The sequence below is a fragment of the Cricetulus griseus genome, chromosome 4 (genome assembly GCF_003668045.3).
Source record: "Cricetulus griseus strain 17A/GY chromosome 4, alternate assembly CriGri-PICRH-1.0, whole genome shotgun sequence".
Lineage (NCBI taxonomy): Eukaryota > Metazoa > Chordata > Mammalia > Rodentia > Cricetidae > Cricetulus > Cricetulus griseus.
The window spans coordinates 79773727-79792539 of NC_048597.1; the positions used below are offsets into that span (position 1 = coordinate 79773727).

The following is an 18813-nucleotide window of genomic DNA, read 5'->3' on the forward strand; positions in this document are numbered from 1 at the left end:
GGCAACTGAAGAGCTACAGACAAGAAACCGGTGAGCTCTCAGTTAGTGGCAGTGAGCCAGGGAGCTGCCAAGCGTTAAGGGCTAAGGGCATACCTGAGACCCAATAGCTATAACATTGTGGCTGTTGTACTGAGAGTCACAACACCTGAGTCCATTCAGGACCAACAGGCACGGTTGCTCCTGTTGCTGCTGCTGGAGCCCATATGTAACAACAGCTGCCAAGTGCCAGGGTCACCAGTGGATTAAAGGTCATGTCATTAAGTCTCTAGTTTCTAAAGTCAGACACAACCGAACTCTAGGTCAGGGCTTGGAGCCAAAAGCCTCTAGGCCTGCTGGTCCAGTCAGTAGACCGTGGGAACACAAGAGCCTGGTATGCCTGCCCAGGTTGAGCTTCTTGCTACTCAGTTCCTATCTGAGCAGAGTAGAAGAATCTCAGCCTGCTGACTGGTGACCCTTGTTCTGTCTGTACACATTGAAATCTTTTCTTAATACAAAAATTAAATTAGTCCGACAGTGTTGGTGCATGCCTTTAATGCCAGTAGAGACAGAGGCTGGCAGATCTCAGTGAGTTCGAGGCCAGCATGGTCTACAGAGCCAGTTCCATAACAGCTAGGGTTATACAGAGAAACTCTGTCTTGTAAAACAAAAACAAAACAACAACAAAAAATTATATAGGCTTGAAATGTCCTCATTGCAAGCAAGGAATTCCTTTTCTCAAAGACCAGAGTCCCCTCTGTGCATTGTAAACCTCGGGAAAGAAAGAGTTCCTGTTTCCCTGTCACCTGGGGAGTTTTGTCCAGGCCCCTCGTTCAGAGATGTAACGACCTGCTTATGGGGGATGTGGGAGTATTTAATTCATGAGATAAGGACCAGCTCAGCTGGACACCTCAGTTACCAGGTGACATCAGGACGGACCTGGGAGGAGCAGCCAGCCTTGCAGAGCAGACCTTTCAAGGAGAAGTCACCCTTTCTCCTGAGACCATGTACACCCTGCAGCGTTTAAGGGGCTATCCATGATGCTTCTGTCTCCTGCCTTCTCTCTTCAGGGGACAGTGGTTCACCTGTGATGGACACCACAGGTTGGCTAGGATGCTTCCTTCATAATGAAACCGATTTTCTGCAATTGTGTAGGGAATTTTTGCATTGGCAGATTTTGTTCAGTCTCCATCAGCTTTGGAAACCGATAGGACAGGAACCCTGCTGCATTTGGGAGGGTGGGTGGCATTGGAGAAGTCATTGATCATATGGTATAATGTTTGAACGTTGCCATTGTCGCCTGACTTCAAACAGCGAGTTTGAGAAGTCCTGTTACAGGCACCTGCTTCTCCTTTCTCTGTGTACGTTCTGGTTGCTTTTAGAATTTTTATGCATTCGTTGTATGATCCAGAGAAACCACTATTTTTGTCTTCTTTCCCTTCTTTGGAAAGAATTGCTGGGCATGAAACTTCTAAGCACTTCGGTTAACAGAGCGCAACACAATTATCTGTCAGAACAAGCCTTTTACCTAAAAGGCCCAGGCCAGGAGAGTGCACGCTGTCTTTGGATGATATAACCCTCGGGCTATTTCTGGAGGCTCAAAGGCAGTGAGAACAAACCCGATAGTGACCTCAGGGCCCGAGTTATTGTAGCTCTCAGCTTGCTGGGACGAAGAGGAGACTTGTATGGCGGCTCCTAGAAACGGGCGCCTAGACTTCTGGGAGTCCACCCTACGCCTGGCATGAGAGGAAGACCCCTGGGACCAGGCCCCTTCGGGGGCGCTGCTGCGCGTGCGCATCTTGGCCTGCGTGCGAGCTCGCGCATGCGCACGACAGCTGAGCCGCCCTGGCTTCCTGCGGTCTGTTTTCTGCGCTCGCTCCCGCAGCTTTGGCTTGCGCGAGCAGCAGTCGTGGACCCCGCGGGGGCCGAGGTCGGAGCGTCCGGGTCCGCAGCGGGCGCACACGGCTGTGCAGGCCGGGGAGGCCGAGGGCCGGGCTGACAGGGGCATCAAGACCCGGGCCCGGCGTGGCCTCCTAGGTGAGGCCTGAGGATGCAGATCCGGGCCTTGGGAGGGAGGCTGGCTCCGGCTGATTGCTTGCAGGGGGCGGGAGAGGGGGTGGGCTGAGTGATCCGCACCTGCACGAAGCCTGGCTCTCTTCTGTCCTCCGCTTGCGGAATCAGGGATGGTCGCAGTGGTCAGGCTGATGGCAGGGTGGCTGCACCACTTTGGGCAGCTCTGATTGACAGAGGAGGAGGCGTGCTGGCATAGGGAGGGGTTAGCGGCCTGAGCTGCAGAGCCACACTCGTGCCTCACTCGACACCCCTTCTGTCGTCGCTTTAGAGTCTCACGGTGTCACTCAGGCGCCCATCGGCACCCATGCTCGGTCTGCTTGGTCCTCCTGAGTTTTCCCTGCAGTATCATATGGCCTACTTCAGGGAAAGTTCGTTTTTGCCTCTGTTTTTGAGGGAAGACCGTGGGTCTGCAGTGGTGGGACATAACCGAGGTCATGCTGAGATTTTTTTAGTAAGAGTGCTAAGTCCCAGGCGGTCGTTCCTTCTGCAGTATTAAAGTGGAAGTCACAATATCACTTTAGGCAAATACAGCCCCTACCTGTGAGTATTTTTTTTGGGGGGTGGGGAGTGGGTTCGAGAAAGGGGTTCTCTGTGTAGCTTTGGAGGCTGTCCTGGCTCTATAGACAAGGTTGGCCTCCAACTCACAGAGATCTGCCTGCCTCTGCCTCCTGAATGCTGGGATTAAAGGTGTGCACCAGCACCAGCCAGCTGAGTATTATTTTGTATCTCTATTCAACAACGTAAATTATTTAGCTGGCATTTCATATTAGTTCACCTTACAGGTGCACTCATTCATTCCTCATGCATGGTTACAATTCTCCAGCCCTTTCTGAAAGCCAATGACACCATCACCCATAACGTTTCCTTCTTGGAATGTTCTGGTAGGTTTTTGTATAGGAGATTTCCCCTTGCCATACCCCTCACAATGGCTTTGTCTTTCTTTCCCCAGACCCGACTCTAATACTTCTCCAGACTTTTCCTTAAGCAGTGGAAGATGAATACATCCTTGGTAAGTTTTGTTTTGTTTCTGCTCACATCTCTATTGTCTAATTTGGTCCAGTGCACTCAAAGAGGCAAAGAACAGTTCAAACTTTAAAAGGGGGATATAGATAAAATAGAAATAGATAAAAGGATCAGGCAAAATAGTAGTGAGCAATAGTAAGCATTTTTGTTGTTGTTGTTGTGCTCATATCTATTGGTAGCATAAAGAGTCCGTATGATGGTGTAGCTATCACCTTGATCTGATTTAGAGACCTGTGGGAGATGGGCCTCTGGGAATGCCAGAAGTGGGTACCAGGTTACAGTCACTGATGTGGGGAAACTCGTGTGTAAAATGGAGAAGATGACTTGAGTACCAGCAAGCATGACTTCTTCCCTCTCTGTTTCCCTGGATACCATGGGCTAGCTGCTTCGAGCTCCTGCAGCTGTGGCCTATTCTCCATGAGGGATACAGCTCCAGCTTCCAGTGGTATTCTGTGTTGATTCCCCCGCAGCCTTCACAGCAGGCAGGGAAAAAAAATGGTCCTTAAAGAGGCAAGAATGAAACTCTTTGGACTTCTAGAGTCTGGCCTAGATCATTTTTCTTTAGCTATATTTAAGCTCAGCACAATTTTTGAAAAAAAGTATTCAGATAACAGTTAACTCAGTTCCAAGTGCATAACAGTATAAGACATATTTACATTGAGATTCCTACAAAGTACATCTGGCTGCTTTCACAAGAATGGGGACTGTTGACTCAGATAATGCCCGAGGTTTAGGGTCTAGGGAGCTTGACTGAGGTAAACATAATGCCTGTGTGTGTTGGGATTGGCCTGGCCCTAAGATAACATAGAAGTCACTTAGGCTGTTGTAAAACACAAGTGACATTATTCATAAGAGTGAAGCTTATGGTCTAAAAACAATGCTCAATATATAGAGGAAAAGGTATTGGATGAGTAAATAAATTCTGGGAGGTATAGGCAGAGCCTGTGTCATCAGACAGCAAAGTATCACCAGGTTGTAAAACGACATCATTCCTAGCATTCCAGGAAGAGCAGCTTCACACCTCATTCCATTGAAGAGGTGAGCTGTGTGCTTAACTTTCCTGTCTTCTCCAGTGCTTATATGTGTGCACAAGGCCTTTTTACCCTCTATAGTATTCTAACACACACACACACACACACACACACACACACACACACACACACACACACACACACACCATTGACCCATCCTGTCTCTAGTCTCCTCTGTCAGTTTCTACCTTGATGCCCTCTTCCTGGATTTAGAATTTCTTCTGCCTTCACGTGGCTCTTCTTAACCCTGCTCTGATCTTGTTCTCTTGGCATTGGTCAGTGGCTCTGTGCTGGTTCACCTCTGGATCAGCCAGCTGCCTGCTGAGCATCTCTGTGGACCATGTCCCTGCAACACCCAACAGACTGCTGCATCCAAATAAATCAGTCTTTTCAGCCCATCGTTGGGCCTTCTCCTTTCCTTTCCTTATTCCATTGGCCAACACACATTCAGTTTTCTCTTATAGTCTGAGTAGTTTTTCTTTGTTTTTGCATCATTGGTTGGTTTGAAAGGGGTCTTGGTGTGTAGTTCAGACTGCCCCTGAGCTCTTGATCGTCCCTCTTCAGCAAAGAGTTAAAGGCATATGCCAGTATCCTTAACCCTGGTGATGACTTTCAGTGTCCCAAGAAGTGAAGTGACAGACCCATTGGGTTTTTTCAACCCTCAAGTAACTGTTCTTCCCTTTGGCTAGACTGACTTACTAATTAGGAGTCATTTTTTCACTCACAAACACTGGTGTACTCTCCTAGATACTGGCATTCTCCAAAGAACAGAGTATTCCTTTCCAGGAGCTCCTTAGGTTCCCTTAGTGGAAGAGTCTCAAATAGAAACACACAGATTGGGAATATCTGTGGAGGTAAGAATAGAGTAGTGAGTTTATCCTGAATGTGTTCTCAGAGATGGTCCCTGGGTGCCTTTACTACAAGAGAGATTCTATTGCTCTAAGACAGATTCCATCAGCTCACATTTACCGAGACATAGACTTGTGGTCTTGTTTGGGTTGCTGGTATTTTTGTTGTTGGTTTTTAATTACTTTGTGTGTGTGTGTGCATACCATGTTGGGTGTGTGGAGGTCAAAGGACAACTTTCAGGAGTCAGGTCACAGGGATTGTGTTTTTATTTATAAGATGCTCTATCATTTCCATTTCTTTCCCAAAGCAATGATTTCACATTTCTCTTCCTCTCTTGAAAACTGGCTTACAGAGCACTGGCTTGAAGCATCTTTGTCATACGGTTGGTGTATATTACAAAAAATACACAGTCAATAACCAACAATCAGTTAGATGCCACTGGAATCTACTTCATGGTGCTGAGTGCTCCCATAGAGTCCATGGTACACACTGATGTTTGTGGTGCTGAGTGCTCCCATAGAGTCCATGGTACACACTGATGTTTGTGGTGCTGAGTGCTCCCATAGAGTCCATGGTACACGTTAGAGCAGAGCACTTTTCCCACAGCTTGTGGTCTGGAGTTAGATTTCCAAAAACCCATAAAAATGTCATGTATGTCTAGAATGTAGGTGAGAGATGTGGACTGGTGGTGATAATTTGGGAAGTGTTTGTACGTGGAGGGCAGTTAAATTATCCACCAGTCCAGGCAGGCTCTCCATCAAAGTAGTCAGTGCTCTGGGAACCTGGAGGAGAGAAGAACTAGCAGAGGACATGAGGAAGAGACAGGGAAGTAAACATCGCAGGGACTAATGCTGTTCATCTACTGGGAGACAAGATGGAGTGTTCCAAAGGGTAGGGTGCACCTAGGATTGCATGAGTGTCCCTCACGTCTGAGCCTCTCAGTGGTGGGAAATGTTTCTGATGGTTTTTCTGTTCTCAACAGCCAGCATTGTTCCTGGCTTGCAGTTCAAGCCCGGTGCTTTCTTAATGTGAATAAATGAATCCCAAGGCAGTTGGGGTTTTTTCTTTCTATTTTGCATGTGTGGGTATTAGGTGTATTTGTGTTTTTGCACAGTTTTGCTTGTGTGTGAGTGAATGTGGAGGCCCAGGGTTGATGTCGGGAACCATCATTCTCCTTTCTACTTCATTCATCGAGGAAGGATCTCTTAGTCAAACCCAAAGCTCTCTGGTATAGCTAGAGTCTTGCCAGCCAGCTTCCTTTGGAGAGCTCTGTCTTGACTTCCAAGATTGGAACTACAGAGGGGCTGCCATGCTCACCTGGCATTTACATGGGTTTCTAGAAACCCTAACTCTGTTACTAACACTTGTACTATAATTGCATTAACCACTGAGCCATTTCTCTAGCCCCAAAGGCAGTCATGCTTTCCTTTCACAGTCTGATATATATATATATATATATACATACATACATATAGTGTTCATGGTTAACACCACCAGCGGGCTTGGCAAGAGCTTGTCTTCCATTGCCTGTTCCTTGTGATCGAATTCTGAGCATGCCGTTTCAGGGCCCACTGTCATTCAAGGATGTGGCTGTGGCCTTCACCCAAGAGGAGTGGCGGCAGCTGGGCTCTGAGGAGAAGACGACATACAGGGATGTGATGCTGGAGAACTACAGCAACCTCATCTCCGTGGGTGAGGACCAGTTGCCTTCCCAGCTGCTGGGATGTGGGGATGCCTTTAAAGTCATTAAAGCGTTGATGACTGTACTTTTGAATTCTGTGAAATGGTTGTGAGTGGTTTGTTCTGATTGACCTCCCTGTGAAAATAAAGCACTAGGGCTCTTGTGCTACACAGCTGGTACAGTGGCACCTGCCCTGCACGATAGAAACCCTGAAGCCATGCTGGCAGGCTCAAGTTATTTTTCATTTCTCATTAACAGGGTACCACATTATCAAACCTGATGTCATCATCAAGTTGGAACAAGGAGAAGAGCCGTGGATAGTAGAAGGAACGTTCTCACCTCAGAGCTATCCAGGTGTGTTAGTGGAGGCAGAGAGGCCAAGAAGAGATAGTAACTGGGGAGTTCCTCCTGGGAACATTCTGATCGCTCTAAGCTTCAGAAGTTACTGAAGGTAGTTAGTCACTCCTAAAGCTTTCTTCCTTCCCCAAGAAAACATGGTTATAGAGAATTTCCCCCAGCGACCACTGTCCAGAATCAAAGGTTCCTGGCTGGCTGTGAGGGGTGCACGCCTTTAATCCTGGCACTCGGGAGGCAGATGCAGGTGGATCTTTGTGAGTTCTAAGCCAGTGAAGTCAACAGAGTGAGCTCCAGGACAGTCAGGACTGCACAGATGAAGTCAGTTCCTTTTTCCTCTAAACCTTCCATGTTGAGTCACCCATATCATAGCTTCCTTTTACTAGGTGTCCATAGTGTTTTGTCAGTGAATGACCTTCTTCAGCTCTTAGGTTGTTAACCCCCTTGGTTTTGTTTTCATTCTCTCTGACTGAAATGCTTTGGGCTCTGTATCAGTCACTTTCCTGGGGCTGTGACAAAACCCTCACAAAAGGAACTTAAGGGAGGAAGTGTTTATTTTGGCCCTCAGCTCCAGGATACATACAGCCCATCACAGCTTGGGACTCTGAGGCAGGTGCTTACCTACACTGTTTTCACTGCAGGACAGTCAGGAAGCAGGGAGTGGCACTTGCTGATGCTCAGCTCACTTTGTCATTTTTATTCAGTCCAGAAACTGAATACTGGTACTCCAAATGGTGGGTGGTTCTTTCCCATCAAGGAACCTCATCGGGGTGACCTCACTAGGTGCCTAGAGGCCTGACTCCTGGGTGATTTAAATATTAACCATCACAAGCTTTTTTTTTTTAAACTTTCATTTTTATCTTAAATGTATGTTTTGCCTGCATGTGTATCTGTGCACTGTGTGTGCATGCAGCGTGTGTGGAGGCCAAAAGAGGGGTTGGATGTCCTCAACCGGAGTTAACAGTGGCTGTGAGTAGCTATTTGGGTACTAAAAATATAACCCAGGTCCTCTGGAAAAGCAACCAGGTATTCTTAATGGAAAAGCCATCTCCAGCCCCTTTAACTCATGCAGCTGAGTTCATTGGACAACTTTGTGTAGTGATTCTTTCTATCTTCATGTGGGATCCAGAGATTTAGCTTAGGTTTGTTCAGCAACCTTCTTTACCCAGGGAGTTATTTCACCTCCCATCTGTAGTTTTTTTGACCCTTTGTTCTTTGGGGGCCTGCTCTTCAGCTCCCAAGTAAATACACTGAGAATTATTCTTGCTTATGAATACCTGCCTGGCCTTAGCTTGGCTTGTTGGCTTGTTGCTAGCCAGCTTTTCTTAAGTTATCCATCTACCTTTTGCCTCTGGGCTTTTACCTTTTTCTATTTTATATTCCTTTCTTTCCATCTTACTCCATGGCTGGCTGTATTGCTGGATGGCTGGCCCCTGTCATCCTGTCCTTCTTTTCTCAATCCTCCCTCTCTTCTTCTAGTTATTCTCTGCCTGGCAGCCCTATCTGTTTCTCTCTCCTGCCTAGCTATTGGCTGTTCAGCTCTTTATTAGACTGATCAGGTGTTTTGGGCAGATAAAATAACACAGCTTCACAGAGTTAAACAAACGCAACATAGAAGAATGCAACACATCTTTGCATCGTTAAACAAATGTTCCACGCATAAATCAATGTAACACATCTTAAAATAATAACCCACAACACTTACCTCTTTGTTTTCTTTGAGGTCAGATTACAAAATCCCAGTCCTAAACCATTTGACCCTGGCCTCTCTGTGGGCATGTCTTCTTGTTGTCTGGAAAGCCAGCCCTATGATGTTTAGCTCCTGTAGACTTGGGTCTCTCTCATCCAAAATACTTATTTCTTAGCTTTATACTGGCTCTTTTTTATTCCCAAGCCCTTGAATGGTGTTCCATTGTGTCATGTACATAAATAACTTCTGATTTGTCTTTCATCTTCCTAAGTATCTAGGAAGGATTTTGTTCCGCCTGTATCTCCTGATTCCTCATGATTCCTCAGAGGGCTTCTCCACTCTCAAATCTGAGGGTTTTGTTTGCCTGTTTGTTTCTTTGCAGTCACACTGTGTTGCAGCTCATGGTACCCGCTGTCTTCTCTGATGACAGTGTGTGTTTCTCTCATTCTTGCTGTGTGTGGAAACTGATCATGAACTCTTGCAGCTTATGGTTGCTGAGCACTTTTCCTGTCTCCCTAATTCCTTAGTTGCACTCCTCTCATTGCCCACCATGGCCCTCATGGAGTCTCTAAGGGTATCTATGTACTCATCAGGCGGTACAGGTCTCCAGAGTGGCTGGGGCTTTTCCCTTAGGCAGTATCTTATTTACCTTCTGTACAGCTTTAATGTAAGCATTGTTATTCCTGATTGGGTTGGAAGGACTTCACCTGAGGTATCCAGTTGATCCTTTACAAAGTAAACCTATTCAAGTTCCTTGTCTCCCGAGGCTTAACACAGAAGTGGCTCTATACTGCCTGTGAGAGTTTCCTGAATCTTCACTAACCACATTTGGTCCACAGTCTTAGGGTCTCCTCATCATGGGGTTTTCATCTCTGCAGCTTTACATTTTGTTAGGATGGGCTGTGCTTCCCCAGGTAGTAAGGTTTAAAAACCTGAGCTCAAGTTTCCACCCCTGAGAGTTTTTTCCCTCCCGACTCTTATCATTACTCCAGTGTCACCCTTCTCTCTGCAGTAAAAGTAGGCAAGACACCAAGCAGGCCAGCAGTAGGAACAGAGACTTGTGGGTGCCGATGTGCCAAGAGTTTGTTGGATATCCCAGAAATCCTAGCATAAGGCCGCAGCACTGTGATCTGTATTGCATGACCATCTTGCTCAATTAACAGCTTGTTTTTCCTGGGACAGAATCTTTTCAGTTATGACTCATCATGGCTTTGAGTCACTATTGAGTCCTGGTGGTGCAGTGTTGATTGTTGACACTGGTGGACTGTGGGAGGCTGCAAGAAGAATAAGATTTATCATATGTGACTTGCTTGATATGCATGACATCAAGTGAAATAGGTCCATCCCATAATTTCTGAGATAAGTGAAAACAAAAATCACCATTGGAAGACCATGCTGAGGGACCTGATTCTTAAGGTTTGCACACTTAGTGAAACTCACATTCAGAATTAGGGAGCTGCAGCAGGTTGTATAGGAATGGGTGTACTAGTTCTTTTCTGTTGCTGTGATAAAACACCACTGTCGGCAGCGTTTTTTCCGCTGAAACCACGGGCTCTCCAAATAACCACATAGAGACTTATAAATGTTCAGCCAATAGCTTAGGCTTGTTACTAACTAGCTACTAACTACTTAACAACTACTGCCAACAACTTAAATTAACCTATAATTCTTATCTCATTCTACCACATGGCGGCACCATTTTTCAGCACATGTTCATTTCCTGTTCCCTCTGCATCTGACTGGCAACTCTGCCCTGCTTTATCCCTGAGCTCTCTTTTTGTCTGCAAGTCCCGCCTAACCTGTACCTACCCAGCTATTGGTATTTAGCCTTTTATTAAACTAATCAGAAGGCTCCTTGGCAAAGACACATCTTCACAGTGTACAAAAAGATTATTCTATAACGCACCATGACTGAGGCAACATACAGAAGAAAGCTTATTTGGGGCTTATGGTTCCAGAAGGATAGTAGTCAGTCACTATCCCAGCACGAGCATGGCCGCAGGCAGGTGGGAGCAGCAGCTGAGAGCTCACATCTCAGTCCACAGATAGGAAGAAGACAGAGAACTCAAAATGGCAAAGCTTCTCCTAGTGACATACTTCCTTCAGGAAGGCCACACCTCCTAATCCTCCCCCACAGAGCCACCAACTGGGGACCAAGTATTTAAATGCTCAAGACTTATGGGGGACATCTCATTCAAGCTAACACAGAACTAAAGAAATTATTGGTAGATTGAAAGTGCGAAAACTAATTGCTCAGGTAATTTTTTTTTGTTTGTTTGTTTTGTTTTTCGAGACAGGGTTTCTCTGTGTAGCTTTGGAGCCTATCACTTGCTCTGGAGACCAGGCTGGCCTCGAACTCACAGAGATCCGCCTGCTTCTGCCTCCCGAGTGCTGGGATTAAAGGCGTGCGCCACCAACGCCCAGCTCAGGTAATCTTGAATATGTGTTTTGTGTCACGTGCTGTTCTGAGCACTTTGACTCCTATAATCCCACAACAACTGTGTGAGATAAAGCCCATCTGATGATATGTGGGGATAGTGACTATAGAGGTTGTTAAATAGCTCTCCCTGGATTAGTACATCGCTTTGTACAGTACAGGAACAGTACAGGAACAGTACAGGACCATTTCATGGTCAAAAATGAATTCAGTCTTAAACCTCTGCATTGGTAGGATCCTTAAAAAAAAAAAAAAATTTAGGGGAGAAATCTTTTTCCGTGTTGTTTGATACTTCCTGTTTCACATAGATGTTCCAGGACTCGCCTTCCAGGTGAAGCTTAGAGGGAAAGCCTGAGTCCATGTTCTAAACATGAGGAAAATTTAGGTGTAAAACTTATGTGGTGCACACCTTTCATCCCTGCTCTTGGGAGGCAGAGGCAGGCGGATCTCTGTGAGTTTGTGGCCACCCTGGTCTAAAAAGCGAGTTCCAGGACAGACAGTGCTACACAGAGAAACCCTGTCTCAAAAAAACAAACTAACAAAACTTATGTGAGGCTACTGTGTGGAATGCAAAAACAAAATAGTATGGGAAGACACCAAGTGGAGAAAGTGGCACATGAGTGTCAGTGTAGTCAGCAATGCCTTGGATTCTAACCTCTCTCAAGTGTGAAGTGGGAGGAGAAAAGTGCTTGGTGGCCACCAAACTGAGTCTTGTTTCCGTATGCCTTGCTCTCTTTCTTGTGCAATGGTGCTCCTAATGTCCTGAAGGTGCTCCCTTTTTGCTGTGATTCTTTTCATCCAACATCCCCCCCCTTTTTTTTTTTACCAGTCATTGCTGTGAACAAAATATTACAGAGTAACCCAGATCAAAGATGCTATGTCTCTTGAGTTTGTTTTCCTTTCCCCAATGGAGATCTGTCTGTGTTACTCCAAAAGAATAAGCAGGGTGAGTCCTAACAGGACTGTGAAGCTAGATTCAGAATGAGAGGCTGTGTGTCAGTGTCAGACCATGTCTTGTGTAGGAAAATGTACAAACATGGGTTCATTTTTCCTTTCTTTAGATGAAATCTGGCAAGGAAATGACCTGATGGAGAAAGCCCAGGGAGATGAAAAGAAGCAGTCGAGGTCAGCTGTGTTCAACTACAAAAGCATGGTTGAAAAGACAGTTGATGATACTAGTGGAGCCATTACTGTGGAAACAACACTTGTTCCATCCAGAGAAGTCATCCCTAAGTGTGACTCCTGTGAAAAGAGCTTGACATGTATCTCCGAATTCATTAGTAGCGATGGAAGCTATGCAAAAATGAAGCCCAGTGTGTGTGCTGGGTGTGGGAAATCACTCCTCCACATTAAGCCTGAGAAAACACATCCAGGAGACGATTCTTACGAGTTTAGTCAGAATGAAGATGATTACACTCTAAGTGAAGACAATATTTATCAGAAAATTCATATTTTGGAGAAGCCCTTTGAGTATGTTGAGAAATCCTTCCCAAAGAACACAGTTTTTGTTAATCACATGGAGGAGAAGCCCTACGATTGGAATGAATCTGAAATAGCTTTTCTCCAGATGTCAGACCTCAGCGTCCACCCCAGTTCTCACATGGAGATGAAACCCTACGAGTGCCGTGAATGTGGGAAGTCCTTCTGTAAAAAGTCAAAATTCATTATACATCAGCGGACTCACACGGGAGAGAAACCTTTTAAGTGTAACCAGTGTGGGAAATCCTTCTGCCAGAAGGGAACCCTCACCGTGCATCAGAGGACGCACACAGGGGAGAAGCCCTATGAATGCAGTGAATGTGGCAAGAACTTCTACCAGAAGTTACACCTCATTCAGCACCAGAGAACTCACTCGGGAGAAAAGCCCTATGAATGTAACTACTGTGGGAAGTCCTTTTGCCAGAAGACACACCTCACCCAGCACCAGAGAACACACTCAGGAGAGAGGCCCTATGTTTGCCATGACTGTGGAAAGACTTTCTCTCAGAAATCAGCACTCAATGATCACCAGAAAATCCACACAGGTGTCAAACTCTACAAGTGCAGCGAGTGTGGGAAATGCTTCTGCCGCAAGTCTACGCTCACAACCCACATGAGGACACACACGGGCGAGAAGCCCTACGAGTGCAATGAGTGTGGGAAGTTCTTCTCGAGGTTGTCATACCTAACTGTCCATTACAGAACCCACTCGGGAGAGAAGCCCTATGAGTGTACAGACTGCGGGAAAACCTTCTATCTGAACTCAGCCCTCATGAGACATCAGAGAGTGCACACCGGAGAGAAACCTTATGAATGTAACGAGTGTGGGAAACTATTCTCACAGCTGTCGTACCTCACCGTGCATCACAGAACTCATTCAGGAGTGAAACCCTACGAATGTAGTGAGTGTGGCAAAACCTTCTACCAAAATTCAGCCCTTTGTAGGCACCGGAGAATTCATAGAGGGGAGAAACCCTACGAATGTTACATATGTGGCAAGTTCTTCTCTCAGATGTCATACCTCACCATACACCATAGAATTCACTCAGGAGAGAAACCCTACGAGTGTAGCGAGTGTGGGAAAACCTTCTGCCAGAATTCAGCACTTAATAGACATCAGCGAACACACACAGGAGAAAAAGCCTATGAATGTTATGAATGTGGAAAATGCTTTTCTCAGATGTCGTATCTCACTATTCATCATAGGATTCACTCAGGAGAAAAGCCTTTTGAGTGTAATGAATGTGGGAAAGCCTTCTCTCGAATGTCGTACCTCACTGTACACTACAGAACCCACTCAGGAGAGAAGCCCTACGAATGTCCTGAATGCGGGAAGAAGTTCTATCACAAGTCAGCGTTCAACAGTCACCAGAGAGTTCATAGACGAGGGGATGTGAATGTAGTTGATGTGGGAAGGCTTCTCTAAAGGCAGGCTTCAGATGACCACCTCGGTGAACTAGAAACTCCTGTCTGGAGTGGAGCCATACTGTATAGTTGGCCCTCAGCACCCATGGGTTCCATATCCAAGGATTCAGCCAACCAGAAGTACTAGAGGAAAAGGTTTTATCTGTGTGGGATATGTACAGACATTTTTCTTGTTATTCCCTAGTAGTACAATATAACAACTGTTTCTGTTGCATTTATATGATATTAAATATTATAATCTCGAGATGAGTTAAAGCATACAGAAGGATTGTGTAAGCTGAACACAAATAGAGCATTTCACGTAGGGTACTAATGAAGTGCAGACTTTGGTGTTCAGGTGGTCCTAGAACCATACTCCCACATACCAAAGGATACTTCAGAGAGCCCACACAAATGAGCAGGACAAGTCCATGTGATGTAGATTCATCCAGAAATCCACAGAGTGGAAACCACAATTGTGAAAAGACCACATAGCAGACTATACAGGAATAAGAATGTATGAATATGTTTCAACGTGACTTCAAACTGCTTATCAGGGAGTTGACTCAACTTAAGGAATGTGGGAAGCACACTCCTTTGGAAACTGCTAATAATAAGGGATAATTTGTAAAAATTAAAAGAAGATAATCTGCTAGAAATAAGTACACTTTATAGGTACAGGATATAAAACTGTAAGTCTAGTTAGCCAAGCTTGATGCATTAAACTGGTAAACAGTTCCCTGGGAACACAGGACTTGGGGTCTCTTTTTCTTATTTTAGAAACCGTCACAGAAATCATTTGTTCAGTTTTAGTCAAGCTTGGAAAAGTGTTGTATCCTTAGTTTGTAACATATGGTAAGATTTATCCATTCTGAGTTCACCATTACTTTCTTAATATGCACTGTCACTTGAGGTAATATTTGAGAGTTACGAACTATGCTTTTTTCTTGTTCCTTGGATTTTAAAATGCATTTGATCATTGTCACAGGATTATATCATCTGTAAGGAGTCTTTTGTTGTTGTTTTCAACCATACAAAGAAGGCAGAAATGTATCTATAAAATAGGAAACTCTGAATAAGCAATTTTTAATTAAGCCAGAAGTCTCCAAGGATGAGAAATAGCTTTAGCACTTACTGTACTCTGTACAACTAAGAACTATACTTAGAAAATGCTATCTGCTGTTTGTTCACTTATTTTTTTTTTCTTACGTAGATGCTTAGGTGTGTGCAGAGCGCCAGGGCTGTGTAGCACTGTCTATGTGCTAGTGTCGTGAACATTCCTTGCTCTACCATCACTAGGTGTGTGTGTGTTCTCACACACAAATAAGGGTTGTGCAGACATCATCTGTTGCCTTCTAGCATCCCTCCTTGCTCTTTGCCTGTAGTCTGAAAGATGGGAGACAACTCCTGTTAAATTTTTTCGGTAGTGATAACCCTTTCTTGTAACCTTGGGCCCATATATAAAGTGTTAGGGGCGTATTCAGAGGTCATTCCTTGAAAGTGTTTCCTTAAAGAAGCTGAACCTTGGTGAACATCACCTTGTCTGCTGTGGTGCTTGACAATGACCCCCAAAAATGAATACAGTGTAATCATGGCCATTACAGAAAGTAGAATAAACTGGGACCTGATGTCACAGAGCCACTAAACCAGCATGACCTGTAGCCACTCCATGTTTGGACTGTGTTTATTTTCTAAGAGACTATTTGTTTCTAAGCCAGTTGACTTAGGAATATTCTGCTAGTAACAAAAAGACAGTCTACCTGGTGTAGCATTACACTTTGTAGGAGTTATGCAATTCAGAAGTGGACTTTCACTAAATCATTTATTTTGATGTGTCAATAGAGAGATTTATTATCTGTAAATTTGTAAATAATCTGAACATTGAAAATGAAGTTGAAACAAATGTGTATGCTTCCTTGGGCTGTCTTGTCATTGGCCTGTAGAATTATTTTCCTATGTGTTTGTGTGTGGCATGTGTGTGGAGGCTCGAGGACAACTTCTGGTATCTCACTTGTTTACTGAAACGGGGTGTCACTAACTGTCCGGGAGTTTATGAGTAAGCTAGACTGGCTGAGCATGCGTCAGGAGCCACCTGTCTCCAGCTCCCCATTGCTGCAATTACAAGTGCCCATGGTTACATTTTGTACATGGATTCTGGGGATGGAACTGGAGTCACCACGCATTCACAGCAGACATTCACCAACAGCCACCTACTGCCATAGCTGGCTTTTCTCATATGGGTTCTGGGAATCAAACTCAGAGCCTCATGACGGTGAGGCAGGCACTTCACCAACTAAGGCCTTGATTTCTCTTGTTTGAGATACCAGTGTTGCACTGTAGCCATGACAGGCCTTGGACTCATGGTAATCTTCCTGCCTTAATCTCCCAAGTGTGGGAGTACAGATGTGAGCCACCATGCGCAACTTGACTTGTGAAATTAACTTTTGGAAACAGACAGCAGGTCTACTTCCATTTTCTAATATATTTTGTTTGTTTGTGGCAGTCAGACTTGCACATGGATCCTTGCTTACATTTGTCAATATGTGGTGTGAGGTAAGGATCTAATTTTGTTTACTATCAGATTATTATCCTGGCACCCCATCTTTTGAACAATTTATTTTACAACATGCTATATTACTTGTGTATAAGACTCATATAGCTTCTATTTTGTTGCTCAGCACTCCCCACTCCCCTTGTATTATTCTGAATATGCTATGTAACAAAACTTAAAGTCTGGTAGGTAGTTTAGTTTGGTATTGGAACAAAAAGTTGGTAATGGTATCTACAGCAAGGCATGATGGGAAATGCCTGTAATCCCAGCACTTTGAAGATGGAAGCCGGACAATTAAAAGGTCCAGGCCAGCCAGCCTGGAGTAGATAGCTCCCCCCTCCCCCCGCCAGGAAGCTTTCCCACAATTGTATCATAACTTGATGACACAATATGTATTTGGGTGTGTGTGCTTGTGGAGGTCCAAGGTGAATACTGGATGTCTCTCCTTCATCACTGTTATTTTCTGAGACAGGGTCTCACTGGACCTGACTCTTACAGATGCATGTCTAATTTGGCTGGCCAGTGAGCTTCAGGGATCCACCTGTCTCTACTCTTAGCCTCTATGACTTGAGCTACAGGTATGTATCACCATGCCCAGCTTTTTACATAGATTTCAAAGATCAGAACCCAGGTCCTCCTACTTGTACAAGAGGCTCTTTACTGACTGAGCCATCTTCTCAACCCACAATACACATGTAAAGAAAAGGTAAAGATATACTACCACCAGGACATTTCGTGTGAGCCTTGGATTTGCCCTTTCTTCAATCCTGTCATCTCTTACTGGACATAATTGTGATCCAACTCTAGCCAGGAAGCCACATGACTGCCCCCCCAAATTATGGCATGCATAGAATACTGCCTCTACTTAAACAAAATGACCAAAAAAAAAAAAAAAAAAAAAAAAGACATGTACAAGGAAATTTCTCTTTACCACACAGGTAACTATGAACAATCAATTGCTCTCACATATATGAAAGTGGAAAAAACAAAATCTATCCATTGGATTTTTTAAAATACATTTATCTGTATGTGCATGAACACCTTAATGTATGTATGCACACTGTGTGGACAGAAGCCCATGGAGTCAGAAGATTTTCAGGTCCCTTGGAGCGAGTTACACATGGTTTTTGGCCACCACGTGATTGCTGGGGTTCTCTGTTAACAGCTGAACATCTCTCCAGACCCCTCTTCTGTTGGATTTAGAGTTTATGATGCTTGTGAAAATGATGGGCTAGCACAGGTGGCTGTTGCTACCACCTGAAGCTGGAGATAGCATAGATGCTGTAACAGTGTGCACACAGGGATTACAGAGCAGGTGAAGCACTTTAGGAAAGTGTGTGATACCAGAGGCACTAAAGAACACCTGACCTGAGTCTTACAAAGGCCTTTCCTTTCTATACAACCTTTTAGAGAAACATATTCAAGGTTCTTGGGAGATGGCTCAGTTGATGATGTTTGCATGAGTTTTTTCCCCAGTACCTGCTGGGGCTGGGGAGACCAGAGAATCCCTGGGGTGCACTAGCCTGCCAGCAAATTGATGAGCTCTAGTGAGAGACCCTGTCTCAAAAATAAGGTGGAGAGTAACTGAGGGAAATACCTAACACCAGCTTCAAGCCTGCATATGCACGCATGTGCATACATGCAAACATTTTCATATACATACCGTTTTTAATGTATGCCTGGACCATGCATGCAGGAGCCTTCAGAGGTCAGAGGAGGGGTCAGATCCCCTAAAACCAGAGTTACAGATGATTGTGAGCCATGTGGATGCTGGGAACTGACTCTGGTTCCTTTAGAAGAGTAACCATAACTACCGAGCTGTTTATCCAGCCCCACATATTAAAAACAGCAAAACAAAAGCCAAGAGACACATATTCTAATTGTAACAGGTGAAATGATGAAGATTATGTCTGGAATGGAGAAAGCAGATAGGAATATGGATGAAGCAAATTTCAGTGTAAATTGTTCTGTTGCTTTTATTTACATGTATGGGTGCTTTCCCTGTGCCTGCAGAGCCAGGAGGAGTCGCAGAGGTCTGTGAGTTACCATGTGGGTGCAGGTCCTCTGGAAGAGCAGTCAATGCTTTTTTTTCTTTTTTTCTTTTTTTTAAGATTTATTTATGTGTACAGTGTTCTGCCCACATGTATGTCTGCACGCCAGAAGAGGGCACCAGATCTTATTTCAGATGGCTGTGAGCTACCATGTGGCTGCTGGGAATTGAACTCAGATCCTCTGGAAGAGCAGCCAGTGCTCTTAACTGCTGAG

At 44.8% G+C, this 18813-nt stretch overlaps 1 protein-coding gene across 4 annotated transcripts; it reads left to right on the forward strand.

Annotated features, from left to right (window-relative positions):
• The first annotated feature begins 1875 nt into the window (after positions 1-1875).
• On the forward strand, positions 1876-15909 carry Znf12 (zinc finger protein 12). Of its 4 annotated transcripts, none has more exons than XM_027413559.2 (5): positions 1876-2013; positions 2999-3058; positions 6518-6644; positions 6892-6987; positions 12176-15906. In XM_027413559.2, exons 2-5 carry the CDS (start codon positions 3044-3046, stop codon positions 14017-14019), a joined length of 2082 nt encoding a protein of 693 aa, XP_027269360.1. In that variant the 5' UTR covers positions 1876-2013; positions 2999-3043; the 3' UTR covers positions 14020-15906. The 4 variants fall into 4 exon arrangements, with proteins under 4 accessions (XP_027269360.1, XP_027269363.1, XP_035299025.1 ...); XM_027413562.2 differs by having other exon boundaries at positions 6892-7084; positions 12176-12312; XM_035443134.1 differs by lacking the exons at positions 6518-6644; positions 6892-6987 and having other exon boundaries at positions 1934-2013.
• Positions 15910-18813: the final 2904 nt, after the last annotated feature.

Excerpts from the sequence above, each read along its gene's own strand:
- Znf12 (XM_027413559.2), top strand. Across the intron at positions 6,645-6,891 it reads CAGCAACCTCATCTCCGTGG|GGTACCACATTATCAAACCT; the intron begins GTGAGGACCAGT and ends TCTCATTAACAG. Across the intron at positions 6,988-12,175 it reads CTCACCTCAGAGCTATCCAG|ATGAAATCTGGCAAGGAAAT; the intron begins GTGTGTTAGTGG and ends TCCTTTCTTTAG.